A 27,459-nucleotide genomic window follows, 5' to 3' on the forward strand; every position below is an offset into this window, starting at 1 on the left:
CACAGTGAGAGGCCGAAGTTTGCACAGCACATCCATTGGAGGGAGCAGATTGGTTTGATTTCTCCATTCCATTGAGTCAAAACTCACTTGTTTTTCTTTCCTCTTTGTTTAGCTGAAGCTTGCTTTCACTCTGGACCATGAGACTGGATTGCCTCAAGGATGTCATATCTATGAGTACCGAGACAGCAACAAGTAAGCCATTCACTGTGTGGAAAGCACTACCTACACGCTGCACCACCTACATGCTGCATCACCTACACGCTGCACCACCTACACACTGCACCACCTACACCCTGCACCACCTACACGCTGCACCACCTGCACGCTGCACCACCTACATGCTGCACCACCTACACGCTGCACCACCTACACGCTGCACCACCTGCACGCTGCACCACCTGCACGCTGCATCACCTGCACGCTGCACCACCTACACGCTGCATCACCTGCACGCTGCACCACGTACATGCTGCACCACCTACATGCTGCACCACCTACACGCTGCACCACCTACACCCTGCACCACCTACATGCTGCACCACCTACATGCTGCACCACCTACACGCTGCACCACCTACACGCTGCACCACCTGCACGCTGCACCACCTACACGCTGCACCACCTACACGCTGCACCACCTGCACGCTGCACCACCTACACGCTGCATCACCTGCACGCTGCACCACCTACACGCTGCATCACCTGCACGCTGCACCACGTACATGCTGCACCACCTACACCCTGCACCACCTACACGCTGCACCACCTACACCCTGCACCACCTACACGCTGCACCACCTACATGCTGCACCACCTACACGCTGCACCACCTACACCCTGCACCACCTACATGCTGCACCACCTACATGCTGCACCACCTACACCCTGCACCACCTACATGCTGCATCACCTACACGCTGTACCACCTACACCCTGCACCACCTACACGCTGCACCACCTACATGCTGCACCACCTACACGCTGCATCACCTACATGCTGAGCAGCTGTGGCAGGCTTTCTGGCTCAGGCTTCCCTTACAGGAAGGAGGTGCTCAACATTTTTGCTACCGTGTGAGAAAATGTCTAGCGCGCGCGCGCACACACACACACACACACACACACACACACACACACAAAATACACACCCCCAGTCTCTTTTGCCCTTAAATGTAATAGAAAGGAACTTGCATAGAGGGCTGGGGCAGTGGCTCAAAGCATGTACTGTGAATGTGTAAGGACCCATGAACCTTCATAAAGCCAAATTCAATAGCAGACGCCTAAAACCCCAATGCTCGCTTTCCCACGGTGAAACGTGAGGAAGAGAGAAGAGAGTCCTTGAAGTGCAGGCAGAGAGCCTGGCGCACAGAAAGCCCCTGTGTCAAACACTGTGGAAGGCGGGAACCAACACTGCAGTTATCGTCTGTGTCTACATTTCTTCATGGCACACACTCATGAAGACTTACACACAGAAATGTGTGTGTATCACACCATACATATACATACACAATCATACACACATGCGTGAGAGTTGGTGATGAGTAAGAGGTATGTTTGGAAACAAACCTTTCCTTTTCAGGCTCCACCCTCTTCCCCACCTCCTCCCCACCTCAGTGTTCATCCCTCGTCTGTTTATCTGAGTCAGCTGTGACTTTGGCCTTGGTTATGGTTCTGTAGACACCGCTGCCATACTTACTGCTTCTGTAGTGATCCTGGGGCTTGTGTAGTTAGGAGGTGTACACAGATGCAAAGTGGTATAGCTGGGTTAGAAAATGGCCCCGGCATAATTTTAAAGTACCATCCTCTTCTTCAAAGGCCCTGATTCTCTGAGTGTGTGTTGTTAGTGAGACAGGGACAATGGTGGTGAGTGAGGCAGAGGGAATATGCCATGGTGGTGGTGGTGGTGGTGGTGGTGGTGGTGGTGGTGGTGGTGGTGGTGGTGGTGGCGGCGGTGGTAGTGATGATGGCAGCTCACATATAGGCACCAGCTCTACGTTAGACTATTAGACTCCTATGGACCACCATGAGCCATTCCTAAGTAACCCTCACCACAGCCTGAGGAGTGCACTTTCATGACCATTGCACTGCAGAAGCTGAGAGCTAGGGAACTCTGCCAGCTCACTCCAAGGAACACACAGTCAACTCTCACATGCCTACACTGGAGAAAGACGAGGTGGAAGAGAGTTGTTACCACTCTGGGGAACCATCCTCAATAACCAGTAGGCCCAGCTGGGACTTGAGAACGTGTGTTCTGGTGTCATCATATAACTCTCCAAACTATGGGCACCTGCCAGCAGAGCCGCCATTACCTCCCAGAAGTACAGACTGTGTCATCATCAGGAACTTACTGCTCGGATGTGAGTAGAAGACAGGCCAGTGGGTACCCTTGTGACGACATCTGTACACAGATACCTTCTGGGTGTCATTGTAATATCTGTATCTTTAGGCAGATGATGGACTTGCTATTGGGCAACACTAATTCCTACTGCATGAACCATGGGGAAGGTCAGCCAGTCATCCCCCAGTGCTTCTAAAGCCATTGTGTCAGAAATACCATCTTGGTTTCTTATTGTGCTCAGGTCAGCAGCAAATTCGATCTGGGATTCTCTGAAGCCAAGGACAAGATGGGAGTACTGATGAGATTCCTGGGTGGCCAGGCAAGCTTTCTTAGAGAGTAAGCGCACTCCCATAACAGTGCAACACACCGTCCTGCTTCCCTCTCCTTGCTCTGCAGTGCTCTCCACGCCTTGGCTCTCACTCTTGACCTTCAACTGCTTGTCAGGATGCGCCACTTATTGTTAGTCCTCTGCAGAACCTTCTTGCCTCTTATCCACCAGCCAGCTTCACAGGCCTACACTACACTTCCAGAGCTTCCCAGTGGTACAGGTCATCCTGGTATATGTGAGTTATTGGAACAGCTGTTTGTCCACAGACCCTATCCATGCCCACATACACTTAGTGGCCTTTCTGTCCACTACTTACCAGGAGACTGGCAGAGCTGCCATAAGCCTCTATACAAACCTGGTCACTGGAAGGAATGGAGCATCTGGGTAGGGACTCTCAGCTGCACTTACTTTTGAGTCACTTCAGCCAGTCTATGGGAAGCCTCAGGCCAATGCCCTTTGGAGGCAACTCCCCTTCATTAGGGCCTAGCCTATGTCTGGGCTCCACACATCTGGGGTAACTGCTAGATGACTCAAGGCATGGAAGGCAGCAGGGGGAGGGCTCCAAGACAGCTGCAGCATGAGAACTGAGCAGCCACTTCTGGGGCTATGGCAGGGGATCCAGTGTACCTTTCCCTGTGTACCACCCTCAGTGGGGAGAGCAAAGGATTCTGGACCAAGTCCCATGTTTAATTAATTCATCCCTCCCTGTCTGCTTAGTTCTTCTTCTTTTCCTTCCCCCCTGAATAAGCAGATGGAATATTTCCCAGCAGCCCCTGACAACGTCAAACCAGCATCAGCACTTCCCAGGACTTTGGAAATGGCACTTTCTGTCTGTGCTTAGAGCTGTTGCCAATTCTACAGGCTAACTGCAGTGTTCCCTAAGAGCCATTCCTGACAGAGGATAAGCACCTCCAGGCATCTCACAAATGCAGACGCTGCCAGGTCAGAGTAAGAATGACTTTCTTCTTCCTTGTAAAGTCCCAGGTTAGGAGAAAGAGAAGCTGAATCTCCTGGAGATAGGAAGGCTTGTGGAGCTGGAGGCAGCAGACGTAGAAGTGCCAGGAGTGACCTCATGGGAACAGCTGCAGCTGGAGCATGCATGCAGGACTCAGCCACTCACAGTGTGGATGTGGGCTTCTGTGGCCCTCACAGCAGGTGGGGTGTGGTATCTCTACAACACCAACACCCCCGCTTTCAGGGTCGAGCTCTAGGATGATGTCTCCTCACTGCCTACCACACAGGTGTACCCTTGACTCTTCCTGTCCTTGTTCCCTAGCATGAGACCAATAGCAGCAACCAGAATATGCTGGGTACCAAAATACAGTGTTTGATTCCACTTGCTTGCCCTCACATGTTCTCACTTCACAGAAAGGGGCACCTGTGATCTGAGAGATGCCCTGCCCAAGGTATCTAAGAAGCAGAGCAGGCAAACAAGCTTCTCCCAAGGTGCTGCTTCCTCTTTGAGGTGCACAGCAGGCATGGGCCCAGCGTGTGGGTCTATAGAGACCTGGTACTAAGTTGCCTAGGGATCTGGGGCAGGGAAGTCAGCAGGACTAGGGTAGCTGCTACCACATCATGGCTTACGGTGCCTTCATGTATTACGTGTGGCACCTTCACAGTTGCTGTCTATACACATGTAATCTGTGTACAGATGACCAAGATATTTATTAGGGAGCTAAGTCAGCATCACTTCCCAAGATTTACTGGGAGAACCAGGGAAAATAGGGCTGAAGAGAAGAAGTTACCAGAGGTTTCCCATACTGCCACGCTGGCCCTTGGCTGTTCAGGCACTGTTCCCCTTCTCAGGCCAGAACTGTTTAAAGCAAGGAAACATGAAAGCCAGAAAAATGAGCTTATTGTGCTAGCCACAGACCTGCCACAGACCCCTCAGTGCATGCATATACATGGAACAGCATGGTCCGTGTTCCAGCATGCAGAATGACATAGGCATTATACTGTTTTCTTCTGTGGCACACACTAGAAAATAAATTTATACAATAAACTCACTTTGTAAAACTTACTTTGAAACCACTAGTGCAGAGAGAAAAGCTACAGACCCTAAGTCTGTAGCCATTGTCTCCTAGTCATTATTCTGCTGCTGTGCTGAGACACCATGACTAAAGCAATTCTTACAAAAGAAAGCATTTTACTGGGGCTCAATTACAGTTTCAGAGGTTAATCTGTTATCATCATGGCAGGGAGCATAGCAGCGTGCAGGTAGGCCTGACGCAGAAGCAGTAGCTGAGAGTTACACCTTGATCCATGGGCAGGAGAGAGGGAGGGAGGGAGGGAGGGAGGGAGGGAGGGAGAGAGGGAGAGAGGGAGAGAGGGAGAGAGATAGAGACAGAGACAGGGATTGATTGACTCTGGGGTCTGGTGTGGGCTTTTGAAACTTCAAAGTCCATCCTTAAAGACACACCTAACTCACAAGGCCACAGCTCCTGCCCTTTTCAAACAGTTCATCAGCTGGGGACTAAACATGCGAGTATAAAAGCCTATGGCAACCATTTTCATTTACCCCACTGCAGTGTTAGCAAGTGAGCATGGCTGGGTGTGATGATGCCATAAGCCTAGAAGAGGTAAGTGGGGGGACCAAAAGTTAGGGTCTTTCTTGGCTACAATTGAGTTTGAGAGCAGCCTAGACTTCAGGAGACCCTCTTTCAAAAAGACAAAACAGAAAGAAAAAGAAAATAAACACAAACACACTGAGGTCAGGAAATAGACTGTTAGAGCTCCCTAAACACATACATACTCCATCCATCCCCCATTCAGAACCTTCCTCACTCCTCCAAATGGAATCAGTCAGCAAATCCTAATTTTCCTCCAAGTATTACATTAATGAGAAGCCATTGTTGTATATGGTTGTGCTCCCTTCATTTTCATTGCTGCAGAGCTTTCTCTTGAAAAGTTGAAGGTAGAGCACGTACCTGGCATGCAGAAGGCCCCAATTCCTTGAGAATTTCATATACTATATTTTGATCATATCCACCCCAGTTTCTCCTCCTAAGTCCTCCTAGATCCTTCCTCCCTACTTCCCCCAGCTTCTTGTCATTGTCATTGTTTCTTCCTCTCCCTCCCTCCTCTTCTTCCTCTTTCTTCTTCTTCTTCCTCCTCCTCCTTCCTCTTCCTCCTTTCTCCTCCTCTTTCATAATGCATTGACTCTAATTTGTGTTGTCCATATACTTCTAGGTATGAATTGACTTGCCAAGAGCTACACCCCTAAATAAAACTGACTAATTTCTATCCCAGAAGCTTCCAGCTGTTCATAGGTCCTCAGCTAAGGTTGAGGCTCACAAACTCTTCCCCACTCCATGACAGAATGTTGCCTAGACTTGATCTAGTGCAGGTCTTATGCACAACATGGCTGCTGTGAGACCCTGAATGCAGCATCCTGTCATGGCCAAAAGATGCTGTTTCTCCCCGGTCCTCCCTGACCTCTAGTTCTTTCTGAGATAGTACCTGAGCTTTGGAGGTGGGCATGATATGGAGGCCCCACTTGTGGCTGGGCACTCCAGTCATCACCATCTACTGTGCACAAATAGTTCTCTGATGAGCTCTAAGAGATGCACAAACTTATGGGTAGAAAGACACAGACTTAGAGAGCAGTTAGACTGTGTCCTTTTAGCAAAATATTAACAGTAGCTCCCCAGCCAAGAGTTCTTGGCTAGATTTACAATACCAGGTGTGTGTTGCCTCCTGTAAAGTAGGCTTAAGTTGAGCCAGTGCATGACTGGCTACCTCATACTATTTGCAGCACTCTGCACCTATGGGCATAGCTCACCACCCTGCTCACTATTGCAGCTCACAGGGTTCACAGCTACGTAATGGTACTGAGGACTCCCACAGCAGCCTGCAGGCATCTTTCAGGACGATGAAGGTTAAACAGCAGGGAGGAAGCTGCTTAGTACCAACTTTATTTCTCCATGTCCTGTGACAAGTATGTGTGGTGTCTTAAGCAATAGAGTCTTATCATCAAGTTCTAGTAGGCAGACAAACTATGAAAGGCTTTTAGAGTCAGGTATAATGTAGTCCCAGCATTTAAGAGGTGGATGCAGGAGGATCAAGAGTTTAAGGTCATCCTTGGCTACATAGTGAAATTTCAGCCATCTTGAGCTACTCAGACTCTTGTCTCAAAAACAAAAAAACCCAATTATCTACTCTTCATTAATCTAATCAGCATTTTGATTGTTTCTGTGTTGAAATTATTATAGATAAGTCTGTTTATATATGCTTTTGTGTGCACATGCATGTATTCTGTTTGAGTGTAGACCTAGGAATAAAACTGTTCATCCTGTGTAATTGCACTTATCAAGTGACAAGAATTCAGGCCTTTTCAAAACTTCTGCCTGATTTTCTAGGTTTTCTCCTTGGTGTGTTTTTCTGCCTATTCGGGATGTGAATCCTTTGTTGACTGTGGGTATTGTACTTGTCAGCCTAGAGTCAGGCAGTAATGACTAGACAGCAGGAGCAGAGCCTAAGGCGCTCTAGCTCTTTACATGGAGGAATAGAGGTGAGCAGCACCACTTTCTGGTTCCTGATCTTTGGCCAACTGGGGACTTCCTAACACTTCGATCCCTTTGGCTAACTAAGGAAGTGCAACTCTAGAATCAGTGACTTGTGTTCTCCAGCTTTGGGATAGCCACAGATGGAATCATCAATAATCTGTTCTCTGTTTTTTTTAAGTGTCTTTTAGGGACCTAACCTTATAGATGACCCTCCAGTCCTTTCCATGGTTATGTAGACACTCATTCCCTGTGTGGTATCACTGTACTTAGACCCATACCCCTTAGGGAAACCCATCAGGAGAGTTGAATTCTGGGCCCTGCTTACCATTCCAAGGAATAGTAAAGAAATTCTTAATGAACATGCCACATGAACATGCTGAAGAAACTTGCATGATTCTGCAGTTAAGAGAGATCTGTAAGCCCCAGAGCATTTAATGTTTTTTGATCCTGTGATTGAATACTGAGGGTACAACCCCAAGATCATAAAGGTACCCTAGAGGAGAGCTGCTAACCCACCATACCAGTATGTTTGCTCCTTCCTCCAAATTCCCTATGGCCCTCTCATCTGCCCCACCCCTCCTTTCTCTGATATCCATTGCCAAGATGGTCAAGGATCTCAAGCTAGAGGGACTCCTCCATGCTGCCTGTGTATAGCCCTAGCGGGCTGCATGTAGCTCTCCATGGCCTCCTGGATGAGCCACACACCAGACTAAGGTCTCTTAAGCTATTCTGTCTCCTGTTGTCTGCTGCCAAATGGTGTCCATCACAACTGAGGTCTGTGTTCTTGGCCAGATGCTCAGACTGCAGGAAGGACCTACAGCACTTTGTAGTCTCACCTGCCCTGTTTGCAGTTCCTGAGTCCTGGGCAAGATGAACAGAATCATTCTGCAATCACTGGAACAGACACGAAGAGCATAGAGACCCAAGGCTAGCAGTCCCTAGAGACTGCTGAGAGAACCAGCCATGGCTCTGAGAACTTTCTCAGTTTTTCGCACACTCCTTGCTTTGCAACCTAAATAACTACCTAAAGATGACCCCAGAGATTTTCCCACAGGACAGAATTCACAGTACCAAGAACTCATACAACTAACTGTTTCTCAGCTTTCACAAAGACCTTACTTACTAAAAGTATGCCCTTGGTTGACACAGAGTGGCATTAAATGAATCGAGTTAAATTGTCTCTGCTTAACTCTGCCACTCCCTCTCCTTAACTCCTTAACTCCTTAACTAAGGGATGACTGCAGTTCTTCCCTTCTATGGAGTCTCTTGGGACTACAGCTCCAGTGTAATGTGGAGCCCTCAGTCATTCCCTTTCCAGACGCCTTGTAGCACATGGTGACATGCTCTTATCACAATGGTGTAGGAGTTAATGGCCATCAGCATTTTTACTGTCTCTGAATCCATACTGGTCATAGCTATACCGTTCTCTCAGTTTCCTGGCCTGACCAAGTTGCTTCCTTTGCCTTCTCTGGGTACCTGTGCAGGCACACATCTCTGGGCACCTATGCAAACACACCTCCGCGACCCAGAGGCACTCCAGAACCAATTTCTATAAGCACATAGTCATCCAGCAGCTTTCAAACCCAAGGAGGCTTGTTCCTCTCTGAGACTTCAGGAAATTCTAGAAGAGGCTGTGATCTTTGGGCCTGTATCCCCAGTGAATGAACAGGCCACACACTGCTGTCCAGTAGACAGTGAGCCACAGCCTCTCTCTATCAGGATGCTGGACCAGACACTAGACACATTCAGAAAGTGAGAATGGCAAGTATGCCTGCACTAGACACCCTCCCCAAGCACCAGAGGCCTGTGATATTCACAGGTTAGCCCTCCAGGAAGCAGGCCACAGCAGGCCACAGGACTTAAGGTTGGGCCTGAGCCTGGAGAAAGGTGCCCATGCCCATCACCTCCAGCAGCTACTTGGCAGGCAACCAGAACATGCTTGGCTCACTCAGCTCTTGGCTGTGCTCTCCATAAGGAAGTGTTTCTAATCTGTCGTCACTGCTACTTCCATGCACTCTGAGGCATTGTGGCTTTTCCTTGCTGGTTGGGCAGGAAGCCTCCAGAGCCTGAAGGAATTGCCATGCTTGATGACAGACAAAGGCTATTGATGGCTATAAATCACTTAGCTGCTGCCTGCCTTATTTAAGGCCAAGAGGACATGTTAACTGTTCTGAGGATAGGTCTTCCTGTGCTGGGCACCCAACTGGAAAGGGATCTCACAGAGTGACTCAAGCTGTGTCCGCTGAGTTAAGTGGAAGGAAATACCCCACTTAGGCATGGCTTTGCAAAGCCAACCAGCAAAGCCTGACTGAGGTACAAAACACAGATCATTCCATTGACTTGTGGCCCCACCTCACTGGGCATCCTCAAGTGACCCACCTTAAGCACTGCTGGGCCAGGCTCCAAGGTGAGCAAGCCAGAGGATGACTAGCACCACTTTGAGGGGGACTGTTCTGACAGAGGCAGATATAGCTTAGCCTTAGATGTGGAGACTGTGCTCTCACCACCCTATCCCTAAAGGCTGGAGCTCTCTGATTCTGTAGTCAGGCCTCCCTTGGGATGGAGGTGCTCCATTCACCTGCAGGGGCTTTTATCTCAAAAGCTGTAACATCTTCATCTGTGTCCTTCTTGTCCCCTATTTCTTCACATAAGACACCGTGGTTGCCTTCTCCTGGGTGTTTGACCTTAGCTGTGGTGCTTACACAAATGTGTAACATTTGAGCTGTTTAGAATGATAGGAATACACTTGTTCTGTAGACTCTTGTTTTCACTGGGGAGAGAGAGGTCATAGTGTTTGAAGCATCAAAACCTTGTCACATATATATATATATGTCATATATATATAATATATATATATATATCTCCTCCTAATGACATTGGCTAGACATAACTGAGGTTTTAATAACTGAGGATTATTCAAAATATTTATGTTATATAAAAAGGGTGTGGGTGTTCTGCTGTGTTATACTGTGTTTTTACAGTATGGAGATTGAACCTAAAAGTTCAGACATACCAGGCAAATGCTCCATGAGCTGCATCCTTAGCTATTTTTAATTCCTTATTTTGAGACAGAGCCTTTCTAAATTTCCCAAGCTGGCCTGGCTGTCCTTGACCTTGCAATTCTCCCGTCTTAGCCTCCAAGTGAGATTACGTGACAGCAGTGCCATGCCCAGCTGAAAATGCTTTCTGCAGAGTCTGCTGCACTCTGCACAGACATTTTCCCCAACAGTGAGTAACCACAGTGTCGAGGGGTTTTCCCTTGACTTTACTGAAACCCTGCCCTGTGTGTCTTTGTCTCCGCCCCAGTGGCTATCAGAGTAGTTGTCGCCTCCCCACTGTGGTAGCTGTGAAGACCAGGTCTTGTGGGGGCCTAGAATCCTTAGGAAGATGAGGCAAGTGTTCGAATTCTCCCGGTGAAAGGAGGTATGAGTCCAAGCAAGGCTACAGTGGGTCTCCACACAGCAAAGTGCCTGTCTCATGCAGACACATGACATGTGTCCTAGAGCTGACTTTGAGACACACCTCCTAGTTCTGCACCATTCTACTCTCTGAGACTCTGTATGTTTGTATACCACACCTGCCAACTAAGCCAGACTGACTGAATTACTACATGCATTTTCCCATCCCACCCCACCCCACCCCACCTCATCCCATCCCATCAGGAAGTGCCTCTTCCCTGGAGCCTGGTGAGGCTGCCCACCATTTTAAGCTAAAAGTGTCCTCTATCCTTCAGTGTAACCAGACTAGTCAGGTGGTCACTACGTTTTGTGTAAGAAATGCCATTCATCACTGTTCTGCTCATGAAACAGAATGCCCTTTTCACTCCCTCTGACTTCTCAGTGAATTTTCCAGTGCTGATGTCATCAAACTTGACTCGAATTGTTAACATAACCCTCAGTCTCAGAACTACCAGTCCCCTGCTGAGTACTGCAAGAGGCGGGTTCTTGCCTCTGCCTCGGTAACTCAGTGGAATGTGAATGCTTTTGACTGTGAGGTGGAGAGTATGTATTAAAAGGCTTTACTGGATTCTCTTTAGATTCTGGTTCCCAGTGCTTAGAGCAGACCTGGGACCCAGCCAGGGACTGCTGAGAAGAAACCAGTTTGTAGCACTGATGACGTTCTGATAGAAGGTAATCTGACTTCATGTGCCCAAAAGCAAGAACAGTGCCCTGCACAGCTAGCACTGGAGATGTTCATCCATGTGCCCAAAAGCAAGAACAGTGCCCCACACAGCTAGCACTGGAGGTGTTCATCCATGTACCTAAAAGCAAGAACAGTTCCCTGCACAGCTAGCACTGGAGATGTTTATCCATATGCCCAAAAGTAAGAACAGTGCCCCACACAGCTAGCACTGGAGGTGTTCAGCAGACACTAGGTGGATACCTCTTCTTGAAAGCATGGAGTACTTTCCCCTTGTGTCCTTAACCTTGGCACGCCTCTGTTCCTTCTAAATCACCAGGTTCCTGTCTCCTCCATTTACTCTAGATGGCGTTCATAATGTAGGTTAAGAATCACTGATCTGGAATACAAACCAAATACCTTATGAACTTCAAGTTTTAGATTTTAGAACATTTTAAATTTCATATTTTTGTATTTGGGAGTCTATGCAAATATTCACAAATCTGAAAATGAAATCTGAAGCACTTCTGGTCTCAGCATTTCAGATAAGAGATTGACAGCCTGTGTGCTAATCATATTTATGGAATACTTAGCAGTGTCTTGGCCCCTAAGAGAAGAACTGAGGAACTGTCTACTCCTCTCTGGAATAACCTGAGATTCCACAGGCCCTGTGGGGTTCGCAGTGCCATCCCTGTACCCACTGAGTTACCATGACCAGAAAACCACTATTGCCATTGGGCTCTTGGGAGGTAAAGTTGCCATCCACATGAGGATACCCACTCCCCAGCCTCCACACCTACTACCATAGTTCTTGCAGTACCTTTCTGTTCAGGCAAGCATACCATGGGAGCCAAGCCAGTGCTGTTCAGACCCTCAGTAGAGTCATCCACAGCCAGGGAGATGCAGAATTCATCACAGAGAGCCCATATGCAGATTGTGTTACACATTAGACAGCTCTGTCCCACTGCTAAGCCTAGAAAAAAAAATGGCTCCACAAATGGCCCAGATTGCAAGAGGAGGATCCCTGGGAAATTCTACCATGTACCTCACAGATTAGAAGAATAGTCATTGTGTGTACTGTCACTCCAGTGTAAACCTCATTCCTTTGCTTGCCCAGCATGAGCCAAGCACTGTGCAGTGCATGGAAATAATAAAGGCTCAGAGAACCCACTGAGGAAGACAGACATATTAAATCAATATCCCTGACAAATACCTGAGAGGGGGCATGATGAGAGAAATGTCCTTGGGCTCAATCAGCTTAAGGTCAGGTAAGCAGTGTGGTGGGAACATGAGGTAGGAGCAACACAGGTCACCTAGCTGTGGCCAGGAAGCAGCAGATGGCAGGAGAAAGGGGTCAGGAACAAGATATAGAGCCCAAGAATCCCCATCACTCGACCCGAAGTGCCCTTTCTTCCTAAATACTCTGCCACCTTCCAAAACAGTGTCATCAGTAAGGAACCAGGCCTTCAACTCATGAACCTATGGGGGCATTTCATGTTCACACCATACAGGGTGACAAAGGAATTAGGATCGAGGCTCACAGAGATGCCAAGCCTCGGGCGGGAAGTACATGCACTGCCTCTCTCAACTGGGGCCTCATTTGACAGGCAAGTGCACTGTGAGCAGGTGGCAGATGGGAGCCTATATTTTGACATAGAGAGGACAAGAGTGGTGCCTAGGTGCTGCCAGGTGGGAAGGGCGAAGTGCCTATGCGAGGAAGTCGGGTGCAGTCCAGGCACATGTTGGGGAAGCCCAGAACTCGCTGGATGGGAACACGTCCATCTAAAGCACTCTGAACCCAGTTCATAAAACCATGGGTCAATATTTTTAAAGTCACATAACTAATGAGCTTTGCCAGACTCAACAGACCGCATCCCAGTGGGTGATAAGACAAGTGTTAGCGCAGAGGAAACAGCCCGGGTGGGAAGAGGCTTTTCTTAATCTGTTGGGTTTCGTGTTTATAGGAGAGCAGCTGCCCTTGGACAGGAGTATTCACTTATCAGGTCACCCACAAAGGAGGCTTACTTACCATGCTCACCCTGTTTGGGTTTAAGTAATAACTGTCTACAGACATGTAAAAATTTGATCAGGGCAAGTTCAGTAGGTCCCACCAGGCCTGCAGAAGCTGTCTCAGGTTCTGACTGCCAAGTTCATGTGCCTGTTGTCCAGCAGGAATAAGGAGAGAGAAAGCCGTGGAAACCCTAGCCTAGAAGACCCTAGCCTAGCCCCGAAGAGCTCTATTTTCACTCTTTAAAAATGTGTATTGTCTTTCACCCAGTATTTCTATAAAACAGCAGCAAATTATGATTCTAGTGTGGCTCATTTGGTCCCTGAACATTTCATCAGCATCTAGCTGGTCTCTGGAATCTCCAAAACCATTCAGGCCTAGATTCCCCACACCTTCCTTCCCAAGGGTCTGCAGAGGAAGCGGGGCAGAGGAGGGGGAAGAGCCAGGTCACATTGGTCACATTGGTCAGCCCTCATCAACTCCCTTACCAATCAGGAAAAAAAGCAAGGCACTGGTCCAACTAAGCTCCACGAATATGGCTGCAGAGGATGCTCTGTGAGTCCTCACTTCCAGCAGAGACTTTGTCAGGGCCTGGCAAACTCTGTCACCTCCTGAGTCCTATACTAAGATACCCAGAGGCACCTTTTCACTCCTGCTAGCTTCTTGTGGGTTCAGTGACACAGATCTTGGCCCAGGCTGTACCTAGAGGCATTTGTCTCCCCATGAGGTTTATTGTTCTTACTCTCTGTTTTCTTGAGGCAAAAACAGCATGTGCAGAACGGTAAGGTGCTGGTCTTTATAAACAAAGCAAATAGTCTCAGGAGACTTAGAAAAAATTGCCATAGGCTCAAAGCTAACCTGGTCTATGTAGTATAGCAAGTTCCAGGCAATCTGGCCTACATGGTTAAGACCTCCACACCACCACCACCACCACCACCACCACCACCTTCATAAATTATATATTAATTATATATCATTATAATATTTTAAAGTATTTAGTGGCTGCTATGTCCTAGACACTGTTCAAGGTACTGGGAAATAAGGCAGTTGAGCTGTCTGAGCCACCCAGGTTAGTAGTACTAGCTAGCTGTGACTGGCCCAAAAGAATGAAGGGGTGGGAAGAACAGGAAAAAAAATCACAAGTAGGTGGGTGGAGCCCCCAAGCCAGGACTGCTGTAGACAGAGCAGCTGAGGGAACAAACTTACACGGGCACCACTGAGAGTTGATCCAACCACGGCTTGTCCATGAACTGGTGGGTTGGAGCAAAGCAAGGATGATTGTAGAAGCTGTACTCCAACCTAAGTGTGTCTAGTTCCAGGATGCCCCTCACCTGTGCCTTGGACTTGGGGAGCACGGGGGGAGGAGATTAGGGCTGGTGGTTCCCTAATGGTTTCCCAAAAGCTTATTTTAAATTCTGCCCCCATGCACGGTGGGGCTATGGCTTACTCAGATACAAGCTTAAATGTCAGCAAAACCATAAAGAGGATGAAAAAGAAGTATCATCTCCCTTTTACCCTCCAAAGACTGAAGCCAGTGGACACGGCCCTGGGCAGTTCACCTAGTGACTTGACAATTTAGACAGCTCTGACTATGTCCCTATGCCAGGATGCAGTCTGTCTGCTACTCCATCTGTCCTGGTCTTCCCCAGAGCCTCAGACCAGCAGACAGAAACCAGTTCATGCTTGGTTCTGGCTAGACCCATTGCAGGTGCAGAGTGCATCATGGGAAAGGGAAAGAGCAAGCAGCTCATCCCAGGGCTCCCTCCACTAATGTCTCTCCCTAGAGATACACTCAGGTTCCTCCCACAGCCTCTGCAGGCCTGGTCTTGTATTGCCCGACAGAGATAACCTACAATTCAGAAGGAGCACTCAGTTACTTCTAGTGTCCTCTTGATTGGTTGGAACCAAACAACACTGGGACACAGGCCATCCCTCAGACCCACAGGAGCAACCCTACCATGCAAATCTAGTTGTGCTCTGCCTCCAGCTTGGGGTGGGCTGCCTGGGTTAGTTAATACATTAACTTGCTTGGTAAAGGGGAAGAAAAGGTGACATTTAATAAAAAAAAAAGAGGGCTGGAGAGATGGCTCAGCGGTTAAGAGCACCCGACTGCTCTTCCAGAGGTCATAAGTTCAATTCCCAGCAACCACATGGTGGCTCACAACCATCTGTAAAGAGATCCGATGCCCTCTTCTGGTATATCTGAAGACAGCTACAGTGTACTTATATATAATAAATAAATAAATAAATCTAAAAAAATAAAAAAAAGAGTTTGAGGGGCTGGGCCAAGTGAGGCTTGAGTTCTTTGGGGAGCAGAAGCCCTGCAAGGATTGGATTTCATGTGCCATCCCAGAGCAGGGTTCTCCAAAGGGAATAGCTTGTACCTCCTTCCCTTAGCATAGCCACCCCAACTCCAGAAAGCCCGGTAAAGTCACAGCTGCAGGCCTTGGTGGGTGCCCCACCCAGATCCCAACCCTGCCACAGTCTGGCTCTAATCATCTTCATTAGCCTCTGAGACTCAGTTTCCCTCTGTGCACATTAAGACCCACAGTTTCTTCCTGAGAAAGGACTCACTCGTTGGGCTGGATGACAAAGCACACAGAGAGCTTGGCTGCACTCTCTTTTCCGTCCACCATTAGTGGCCTCACCACTCCAGGGTGGCCTTGGAAAACGGGGCCCACCCCCTAGCAGCCCAAGCAAAAGCATTTTCTTGAAGGTGAGCAAAGCACACTTTCGATAAAGCAGAGCAGCCTGAGCGCCCAGGAGTAACTGGCTCCCTCTCTCTTCTCTAGCTCTCTCTTGTAGTTGTGTGTGTATGAGAGAATTTGTGTGTTCTAAAACACCCTTCTCCTCTGAACATATTAACACCCAAATTCTAGCTTCAAAACCAAAGTTGATCCCTCCCAAAGTCAGAGGTGACACAGTTGGTTTCCCTGAGCTTATCCAAGCTCTGCCCTTGGGGCAGGTCTACAGGGTCAGGCTCCTCTACTTGGGTGTAAGAGGGAGCACTGGCCTTGGCTAGGAGTCTGAGCAGGGCCAAAAAGCTGTTGCAGGCAGGCAGTGGCTCCCTGAGGTGATGTGCTTCTGTATGCCTTGGCCACACCTCCTCTAACCCGCGGTTCCAGCTTCAGTGGAACTAGAGAAAGGCGTGTGTGTCAACATCATAAGAGAGCCAGCAAGGCCCAATTACCCTTCACTGCAAGGCCACACGGCACACCGCCTGGTTCTGCTTATGGGCCAGGACTGTTGCCCACGTGCAGGCCTGCCCCGTGCCTCTGTGCAGAGCTAAGCCTTGGGAAGAGCAAGGCTTCGTGGCTAGCTTTACGCTGACAAAGGGCTTTCAGTGCTGTCAAAGGACTGAGAGCAATCCCTTCCCCCTCCCTACCACAGGCACTGGGCCTCCCTCTGGCAGGGCCAGAGGGCTGCACTTGGACGCCCAGCCTCTGGAGACTTCCTTTGAACTAGAAAAACATGGCTGAAACATGCTTCATTGCAGCAGGACTCCACTGCTGAACCTATAGAAAGGGCTGGAGTAGATTCAGCCCCACAGACTAGAAAACCTGGCTCTGGCCTCACCCACAAGTCCTGTTATGTCTGGCTCCAGAGACCTGCTCCTCTGGGGTTTTCCATGCCTGTGAACTAGGCCCCATTCATTTCCCTGTGGTTTTATGGGAACGTCCAAAATGTTGAGCAGGTTGCAGGGAGCCCAGGAGGAAAGGGGTCAGTGAAAGGCCCTAGCTGTGACGTGGGGTGGCCCTGTGGTCAGGCCATGGTGGGTGCCTTATCAGTCTGCTGCTGCCTCTCCTCCCCAGGTGCCCCTCCCATTCCCCTGAAGCTTGGCCTGCAGCAGCACCCCCTTCCCCACCCCCCAGGCCTCCACTTTCCAGCTCCCTAGCCACCAGCTCCACCCTGGCCTGGCCTCAGAGGGGAACTGCAACAAGATCTCTAAAGTTTCCCACCCCCAGCAGCTCTCAAGTTAGTGCTGGTCAGACCACTGACTTCCCATCACGCTCCATTCCCTTGCAGTTTTCCACCACACTACACTCAATTTGGGGCCGCTGAGAGAGCAGCGGGTCTCCGTGAGGGTGACTGCTGTCTTCCTACCTTGGGCTGCCGGGCTATAGAGAAGAGTCATGCTCCAGCACACAGCTCTAGTGAGAACCCAGCAGCTGCCTTCACAGCTACTGAGGAGCCCAAGGGCTCCTTAGCCCACAGTGAGGATGTGCCCATGTGGGGGAAATTTGGTTTTCAGAAGAAATGAATTTGAAACTAGCTGGGAGCAATTCTTATCAAATTTCCATGTTAGCAGTTTTCGCCAAGCGCTAATTGAACAATCTCTGTGAGTGGCCTAATTCCATTAGCATGAGATTCCCACAAAGTTGACAAGAGCCCTGGTGGCTGAGGGCAGAGAGGCTCTTCTATCTCTCACTTGGTTTTGGTCTTTAAAAATGGATGCAGTTTCAGGTTTCAGCAATACACAGACAGGTGCTCAGCTCTGGCCCTGTCGGCTTCAGTCTAAACAGCTCAGCTCCAAATCACTTCTGAGGCCACTTTGCAAGTAAGCTGGGTGTGAAGTGGCTGGGATAGGCCTTTCTCTTCTGGGTTTGCAGGTAAAATGGATCTCAGGGTAGAACATCTCATAGGCCTCACCTCCCTTGCCAGGCAGTATTGAGAGGCCAGATGCAGAGGAGTAGAAAATAGGAAGGCAGAGTCTGAGGAGGATGAGTCTGGACAGGGCCTCTCTTATCACCACATCCCCACCTGAGGTGAGACCCAAAGTTAGTGCCAGCATCTCACTGTTCAATTAAGAAACTGAGTTCTTGGACCTGTTCCTGTCCTTGGGCCACAGTAAAGTAGCTATTCCTAGTGGGTACAGTACTTTCTCTTCTCTTCACTTCCCCAAAGGGCTTGACAGTTCCAAGGACAGTGCTCTGGGGCATCGTGCTAGATGAGGAGTCCAGAAAAATGTAGCATCTAGCCTCTTTGTCCCTGACTGGCTGGCTATAAGACTGAGCAAGGGTCCTCTCTTCCTGATAGCTGCAGCATGGTGTCAGATGAGTGCTGTGACCTCTAGGGTCTGTAAGGGACAGCATTAGCTGCTATGAGCCAGCCTTTCTATGGTTCCTGCAGGGAGTATGGTCAAGGCCTACAAGGCCCTTCCTCTGCCCTGACTTGGGAACTCAACCTGCTCTACAGGGAGATATAAGACAGTGACTCTCCCTCCCCTCCTCTTGACCTGCTGGATGGCTTTCTGCAGGCTTTCTCATAGCATGAGCCCCTGCCTCCTAGAGTACCTTCAGCTTGTCTGAAGATAATAAAAGGCCCCTGGCTGCCTTCCTTCTGTCACCGACTCTCACCAAAACTGAACGGAGCATTGCCTGCACTTGACTTATCATCCTTCCCTATTTTTCTAAACCATATTCCCCAGCCCTACCACCCTGGTGGCTTGCCTCTACTTGCCAGCCACAGGGTCCCTTACCTCTGCCTCTGCATCACTTTACCAGGGTCAGCCTGCTGCAGCTCCTCCATGTCCCTCTGCCTTGTTCTGCCACTGCCACCCTCTGTTCTGGCCTCCTGAGGGCCAGTGCACACGCCTTGCTCACCTGGCTCACTCAAGCCCTGTGCTGCTCTCTTACTACTTCATCCCTCATCCTAACTGACCCTGCTCTGTCCCCCACCCCCAACTGTTCCCACATGCTTATTTGAAACATCTTCCTTGCTCAGTAACCTTCCAGCTCCCAAGTAGGATCCAAGCCTATACCCTCAATTCCTGACTTTCCACCTAGAGTTTTGTGTTTCATCCTGGTTCCTTGGCATCCCTTGAAATGAGTCCTGCTGTGAGTGTATCTGTGAGGCCACAGCTAGAAAAGATGAGTAAGAAATCCAACAAAGAGACAGCTAGTTCTAAAGGCTGAAGCCTACCAGCCATTGCTATTGTAAATAACTCTGCTGCTGTGTATTAAGGAAGTAGTACTAACCATCAGTAGATGGGTTAGGGCCTGTAGAGAAAAGATCAGGAGACTTGGTGGCCCCAAATTATCAGCCTGCCTGGCAGTGAGTGTTAGGGAGTTAGAAGCACCTAGGAACCAAACAGAAAGGACAACAGTGATAGGGGCCCAACCTCCTGAACTGGAGCCTGATGCCATTGCTCCCAGTAGTTCTTCACTCTGTGCAGGTCGTTGACTATCACTCTGGGACTAGCACATGTACTAGGGATGGAGATGAGATAGAGCCTAGGACCAAGAAGCCATCGCAGTCACGAAGGCCTGGTGCTGTGATGGGGACCAAGAGGATGCTTACAGAGAGTTCCTCATGCTGTCTTCCAGACTGAGCGATAGCCAAAGAAAGCACTTGAACGAAGAGCAGCCCTGACACACTTGTACTCTGGGCTGTGGGAACAGTAATATGAAAGGACAGGAGCTGAAAGGACCTCAGAACTTCAGTACGGCTAGAGTAGGATGCAGCAGGGAAGAAGAGGGACGCAGTCCAAACACACCACATTGTTTTACCAGGTAGAGGAACTGCTGTCTTTAAACAGTGGTTCCTGCTGGAAGGGACATGACCCTGTTTGGTGTGAAGGCAACAGAGCAACAGGAAATGATGACCTGGAAACAGTGGTAACAGTGTGGTAGGAGAGCAAGGGACACTTCTGAAAGCTAGCCCAGATCCTAGAATTGGAGCATTTGAACAACTCTTGCATACCCTGTTGCTCTTTTTAAAAAAAGTAGTAAGGACAGGTGCCCAGACAAGAGGAGGTCTAGCTAGGCCAGGGTAGACACACTGTAGTCTGTGGTACTTACTTAAGGCCAGGAACTTGATCACTGATTTCTGCTTGGTCAGCATGCCTGCCTTGCTCAGAGGCTTCTCTCCTAATCACTGTCTGATTCCTGTCAGGAGGCTGAGGCAGGAGGATTATAAGTTTCAAGCGAGTCTGAAAGACCTTCCATAGAGAAAGACAGTCTCAAAAAGTTATGTAAATAGTAGATAAGAAATACATTTAGGACACAAATAAATAAACATAGCCCAGTCTGGGTCCTCAGATGGTGGCACTGTGTCCAGCAGCTCCCTCATGGTTGTGTTGAGCATACTCACTTCCTAAGGTAAAGAATGCCTGTACTAATAATACATTGGCAGCTCATAGACCTCTGCATCTGAACCTTTCCCTCTAAGTGGTATTAGAACAGTTCTGGGCAGAAGCTGCCTTTCCTATGATATGGAATGTGCATCTCTGGTGCGTACTTATATATAGGCTGATTGTTGCTTGCCAGGATGTGAAGCCCTGGCTCAGCTGTTCCCTGCGATGAGAAGCAGCAAACCTGTCCGCTCTCCCCAGGCCTTGCAGACCCTGACAGCAGGTAGGGAGAGCTTCAAGAGAGGCTGTGGAGCTTTCGCCATGATGTCCGGGCAGACAGCCTCTTGTCACTGCACAGTCCCACCCAAGACCTCCAGAGTTATAGGCCCCAGTGGCTCAGGGCTCCAGATGCTCAGCAGATGCCAGGCCTGGGACTGAGGCCCCATCTCTGAGGGCTTGGCTTGCTGTTCTGGAAGGTGATTCTGGCTGTCAGCCATTCCTGAGCCCCTATTTAGAGCAGTTGTCAGGCAGTTGCTGGGCTCCAGCTAGCTCCCCATCCCCAGGAGGGCCGAGTGATCTCATGCCTATGTGATGCTGTCACTGGGGAGGAGGTGCCCTAAGACTGAAGACAGGTGCCCAGACTAGAAGGAGAGTCTAAGCCTTGGCAACCCAGACAGCCCTCCCTCGGACACTTTCCCAATCCCATTCCCTAATGTGCTCCAGCCTGGTTCATGCCCTGGGTTAGCACAGGCATCATTTGAGTTTGTCTCCAAGCTTTTGTATGAGACTTTGCCCCTCTCCCCACAAGAGAGTAAAGATCAGATCCATGAGCTTACTTGCCAGAGGCCCCCACAGCCAACCAGTTTATCAGAACCCTCAGCCCAAAGACAGCTTTGGCTAAGAAAGAAACAGCAACTGGGACACCAGGGACCCCCTGAACTTTGGGCCACAATTTGTAAACTCTGAGGCTGTTCTTGCCCAGTTCTTGGGTTCTTTTTTTTTTTTTTTTTTTTTTTTTTTGGTTCTTTTTTTTTTTCGGAGCTGGGGACCGAACCCAGGGCCTTGCGCTTCCTAGGCAAGCGCTCTACCACTGAGCTAAATCCCCAACCCCCAGTTCTTGGGTTCTAAGTGACTTCTGCCACGTCCCAGGGCTGGGAGGGAAGAGTCTGATGGCCCCCTGCTGATCACTGTGAGAAGTGCACAAGGGTAGACAGGTGCCAGCAGGGGCCTTTGCTAGGTGAGAGGAGGGATCTGGGCACCTCTCCGTGGGGTGATTGCCCCACAGGGGATCTTAAGCTCAGTGGCGTTCTGACTGCCACTGGCATGGCCATGTCTCAGCCTAGCAGTCCTGGGGTTCCACTGGGGTCCATCTTCAGATCCTAAGCCTCCTGGGAGTCAGGGAGCTCCAGGGCCACAGCATCTGCTGGGTCCTTTGTGGTGGGCACATGCTTGCTCCCTCCCCTTCCACTTGCAGGTGTAAGAGGACTTTAAGGGCAAGGTGGGGGAAAAATGGTCCCCACAGCCACCGTAGAAGCACCCAGAGGTGAGGACTTACTGCTGTGCCATCCTCTTAGTTGGTGACAGGTTTTCAGTTAATGCTTTGCTCTTGCCAAAATGTTGTGAAGAATTCCTGGGCTGATGTCTTAACTCAGAGGGAGAGAGGAAGGGAAAGACAGATGGACAGAGGGAGGGAAAATGGACAGATGGACAAGGACTGCTAATGGGAATGGGAACTGCAGACACCAAGGTGCTTGAGCTAGGCCAGCCTATGCAACCAGAGTCATGCCAGACTGTGGTCAGGGTTAGACATGCAGCTCTTTTCTCAAGGCCTTCGGCAGCTTAAGGGGCTGTGCAGATGTCCAGGGAAGATAAGTAGTAGGGTCATGGTCACTGGAGAAGCTGCTTCCCTGGAGTCTTCTCACGCCTGTTTCCCATAGTGTCCCCTCCTTCACCCCATTCCTCTCGTCTCCCTACATGAGCTCATGAGGAGTTCCTGTGGACCAGGAGTCTGGCTCATCCCAAAATAGTCTCTGACCTGTAGGTGGGGGCATGGAGGAGGGCCCCCATCCTGAGCCATTAGCCCAGCCCCGCTTCTGCCTGCCTGCCAGACTTATCCTCATAGTCCTGGTGTGGGGTCCTGCTGCCACCTGCCGGCCTCACTGATAAACTGCAGTTCTAGCTCAACCCTGGGATTACAAGGAAGAGACTGTGTGCTCTGGTCCACAGGGATTGAGACTGCAGAAAGAGAAAAGGCCTGGAGACCTGCCTGACTCCCCATAGTAATGCCTGTTGAGTAGTCAAGTCCACAAATGTCTGAGCATTTGTGTAACAGTCTGAGCAGGAACAGACTGCATCCCCAAGTTCTGGAGGCTGAGGCAGATGTGCTCGTCATTTTTATGGTGGCTGGGAAGACGGGAAAGTACCACTGTGTCTTAGTTGATATTCCTTCCTAATATCTGGCCCAGAACACATGTTTCCTCTGCCTTTACACCAGCCCAGTGATCAGATGTTAGCATCATCTTACTCTGGGAAGGAAGAATAGGAGAGGTCTGTGATTCACTAGGGGTACCACAACAAGATTGTGGTAGAACCAGAATTCAAACTGTGTCTCAGAGACTTGATGGTCAGTGATGGTGATTGGCAGGTACTGACTGATAAGCACAAGAAGAGGTTGGGTACTGAGACGAAGGGTAATGGCCTAAAAAGCTCTGACTACAGGCTAATGGGCAGCACAAAGACTTCTCTTCTTGAGCTGAGTCTAGTTGTCCATGACAGGAGCCAAGTGTGCCCAGACCCCATGACAGGAGCCAGGTGTGCCCAGACCCTGTGATAGGAGCCAGGTGTGCCCAGGTCCTCTTGTCAGGAGCCAGGTGTGCCCAGGTCCCCATGACAGGATCCAGGTGTGCCCAGACCCTGTGATAGGAGCCAGGTGTGCCCAGGTCCTCATGACAGGAGCCAGGTGTGCCCAGACCCTGTGATAGGAGCCAGGTGTGCCCAGGTCCCCATGACAGGAGCCAGGTGTGCCCAGACCCCATGACAGGAGCCAGGTGTGCCCAGACCCCATGACAGGAGCCAGGTGTGCCCAGACCCTGTGACAGGAGCCAGGTGTGCCCAGGTCCTCTTGTCAGGAGCCAGGTGTGCCCAGACCCTGTGATACGAGCTAGGTGTGCCCAGGTCCCCATGACAGGAGCCAGGTGTGCCCAGGCCCCACCTGGTGTGGCCTTCACTGCTAAGGCACTTACCTAGTCTTTGTAGAGAAAGCACTGCAAATAGGCACCCAGGCAGAGCAGAGGCAAGCTTCCTCACAGCAGGCCCAGTCTGGGAGGAGGAGCACCCCCTTCTATATGTCTGATTTTCCTTCCAAGAACTTGTCTAGATCACAGGTCTGACCAAGCAACACTAATCAACCTCCAGTAGGGGGATTTATCCTAGCCTTTCTCAGATACTGCCAAACTCTCTGAGGTGTCTCCTCTAAGCTGAACAAGGTCTCTAATGGCTCTTGCCTGCCCAGGGAGCAAGCTTTTCCACACAGGACATTCTGAGTACAGTAGTATCAGGGTGTACACTCCCTTCCTGAAAGACTTCATTGTCAATCCACGTATCTCACCAAGGGAGCCCCAAGGGTCAGGGGAGAATAGCATGAGACCTGCCTGCCCAGGCTTGAAATACGGGTAACGAACTTCAGGGCTGGTTGACGCTAACTTTGCCTGGCTTCCCAGTCTTGGCGCACTTCCTCCATCTTCCATCAGGCCCTGCTTCTTCTCACCAGGGCCTTGACATGTTTTCATCTTCCTATTCAGCTCTTTATCCACATGTGCTTACTTACAGTACAGCTACTTACGGTAATTCTAATCTCACTGAAGCAAAGGAAAAAAGAATGCTAGTTCTTACAAGTGAGCCCCAGAGGAAGCCTGGCCAGTCTTTTTACCAGAGATCTTTACTGTGCACCATCTCTGGACCAGGCATGACCTGAGAGCATCCCCATTCAGTGAGAAATGAGACAGGAGACCACACACATCACCAAAGTGAAAGTCATTACTGACAAGTTGACTCTGGGAAAACCTGACCTTGGAGATGAAAGAGAAAGAGCTAGAAGAACCAGTTAGATCAGGTCGCAGGAAGGTTCTTACACTGAGAACTAAGGTGTAAGAGAACCAGCTGAGCAAAAGCTTGGGACAAGGACAGTGTCACCTGCCTCCAGGGTCCCTCTAGTTACTATCCATCTCCCACAGGCTTGTAGAGGAGTTCATGCTCCTGGCCAACATGGCAGTGGCCCACAAGATCTTCCGCACCTTCCCTGAGCAGGCCCTGCTGCGCCGGCATCCCCCACCGCAGACGAAGATGCTCAGTGACCTGGTGGAGTTCTGTGACCAGATGGGGCTGCCCATGGATGTCAGCTCTGCAGGGGCCCTAAATGTGAGTGCTGGTGGGCAGGTAATGGGAAGCCCTTCTTGGAGAAAAGAGATGAAAGCCAAGAAGTTTGGCTGGTGGTGACTTCTCTGCCCCCATTTAGTCCCTCCCTGTTTACCCAGGTCTTCCCTGCAGTAGAGAAGATGGATTCCACTAGGGGCAATCTCTATTATCAGGTCTATACCAAAGGAGACTACTCAAGGTGTAAGCACTGGCATGGCCTCTGGCAAGGACTGGACTGATCCTTAAGAGCTAGGATAACTGAAAGCGAGTTTTTCTTAGAGGAAAGCTTTTCACATGTTCCCTTCTCAGAGCTAAGCATATAGGGCTGCAGAACCAGTGTCCTTGCCCATCCCACCAAAAGGAGACCTCCCACCCATGTTCCAAGATGGAGGTGGGTGTGAAGTGGGCAGAGGATTCCTCTAATCAAGAGCTGGCCTACTGGGTAAGCACAGATCATCTTAGGCCCATTGTATGACACAGACTATGGATCATTGTACCCTGCAGGTGGTCAACATGGCCCATGGCCTGGGAACCCGTCTCTACCTCCCCAAATTTGGGATCAGATACTTAGCAGTAATGAGCCTCAAGCCTGTTCCCAGGCCTGACCATATCTCATACAGGTTTCTGGGGTTTACTTCTAGAAAAGCCTGACCAACACATTTGGAGATGACAAGTACTCTCTGGCCCGGAAAGAGGTGCTCACCAACATGTACTCCCGGCCCATGCAGGTAAGGAGGGTCACACAGTCCCTGATCCCAGTAGTAATTATAACTCTGGCTGGCAAGAACCATGTGTACAGAGCACACTGCTGTCTTGCTCTGCTCTGGATAGAGAGGAACTGAGGAACACTATCTGGCAAAAGAAGCTGCAGTCACACCTGGGACAGGCAGGCACTGAGCTCCAGAAGAATTGATCCTATGTGCTCAAAAGCATGTTCCATCTCTCAAGAGCTGTATGGCCTGTGGCTGCTAGAGACCCCAGGCAAGAGAAAAGGTCTCTACCTTTACTGTAGCTACAGTCTGGCCAGGAGAATCAGTCTTCCTAAGCCTGGGCCCATGTCCCCAAGCAAGTGACAGCTATGAGATGAGCAGATGGGCTGGCTCCTAGCAGCCTGTCACAGCCCTCCAGCCTGCACTGCAGTCCCTGCAGGGCCTAAGCATCCTGGAGATGGGAGCCATCTCAGGAGATTGGCAGGTCAATTGGAGCTACAGGTACTAATGGGGTCAGTTGTGGGCCCCAGCATTTGCCAGGGCAGTGGCAGGCCATTTTTCAAGGGTCAGTCACTCTCAGCAGGTTCAGTCTGTTCATGAGAGTCAAGTAGCCTCAGCCAGCCACAGCTGATTTATTTCCCGATAACTCCTAGTTCTACTAGGAATGGAGCCATCAGGGCCATTTGGGGACCTGGCTGCCTGTTCCCTGCTCCCAATCTCCACTGCCTGTTCCCCACCCTGCCACCTACCCTAGACAGAGCACACAGGACCTTAGGCTGTGCCCTGTACGGTGCTTCTGCCCCCAGGATTCTGATGGCAAGGACAAAGTGACAAGTGACAGGGACAGGTCAGGGCACAGCAACAGCAGCACAAAAGTGAGGAGTGAGGACTGGTTCCCAAGAAAGCTGCTGAAACAGGACGCTAGGTTGCCCCAGTGGTCTCTAGCCACTGCAGAGAAGCCATGATTGTTGCCCTGACCAGAGATAGCTACACTGACCAAAAGACCCTGGGCCCCTTTCCTCTTCACCCTAGCCTTTCTCAGGAACTGAGCCACCACTGAAACAAAGACAAACATGACTTCTTACTTACGAAGACTATGCCCTCTTTCTCCAGCAGCTTGCTCCAGATGTAGCTCAAGATCCAGCAGGAAACTACACTCTGAATTCTAGGGCTATGTACATGGAGTGGCCAGAGAAAGCTGTCGTTTGGCCAGGCACTCTGGAGCTTTCAGAGGAGTGAGCATCTTTCTAGACAGCAGCTGCTGATTCCAAGGGCCATGGCAGGGTTGAGGCCAGCTAGGTTGTTCTGAGGGTTACAGCAGCTCAGTGGTTCCTTTCCCTCAGGTCTCTTAGACCTGTGCATCACCTTGGACAGTTGTTCAGAAGCAAACAGATGCAGGCTTGCAAGCTAACAAGCTGCCCCCTTGGCTGACATATGCTAGAGCACTGTGGAACTTGGACTTGTGGCAAGTGTGACAGTCAACTGAGAAGAGATCAGGGCAGAGGGAGTGGGGTTGGCTCATCAGAGGCTGAGTTGCTCCTACGGCTGTTCTCCCTTGGGATTGGCATCTTCTTGTGCTGGCCAGGGATATGCAGCCTCCTCAGCTTCTGCTCGTGTCTCCAGAAGACAGTTCACAGCCCTGGGCCAACATGGCCATGTTTTCCTGTCTGCAATTATCTCAACCCAGGCTGGCTGCTCAGACCCATCCTGAGGAGAACTGGTCCACAGCAACTCCTCTGCATCATTCCTGGTAGGGACTCAGCAGCCACAGGCCTTAAGGAGGAAGAGCCCTTGCACAGCTGCCCTGGTGGCTAGTGCCACAGTGCTAGAGGCCACTCAGCATCCTGAGGGCTCCCAACATCCCATACCCAACAGAGGCATAGCTTTCTGAGCTGTTCGAGCATTGCCCTTATGGATGGAGCCCTGGCAGACCCTAGGCATGATTGGCATGTATCCTGAGTGGGAACAG

The 27,459-nt window shown here is 50.1% G+C and overlaps 1 protein-coding gene across 3 annotated transcripts in view; it reads left to right on the forward strand.

Moving 5' to 3' along the window:
* The window catches only part of Dis3l2 (DIS3-like 3'-5' exoribonuclease 2), a 395,417-nt gene that overhangs the window by 364,732 nt on the left and 3,226 nt on the right, over nt 1-27,459 (forward strand). For all 3 annotated transcript variants that reach the window (NM_001109007.2, NM_001172159.1, XM_087567088.1), the window contains 3 exons: nt 113-192; nt 24,600-24,783; nt 25,422-25,508. In NM_001109007.2, coding sequence (NP_001102477.2) covers nt 113-192; nt 24,600-24,783; nt 25,422-25,508 — 351 coding nt within the window. The remainder of the gene's footprint in view (nt 1-112; nt 193-24,599; nt 24,784-25,421; nt 25,509-27,459) is intronic.

This window comes from Rattus norvegicus, chromosome 9 (genome assembly GCF_021556685.1).
Source record: "Rattus norvegicus strain SHRSP/BbbUtx chromosome 9, alternate assembly SHRSP_T2T, whole genome shotgun sequence".
Lineage (NCBI taxonomy): Eukaryota > Metazoa > Chordata > Mammalia > Rodentia > Muridae > Rattus > Rattus norvegicus.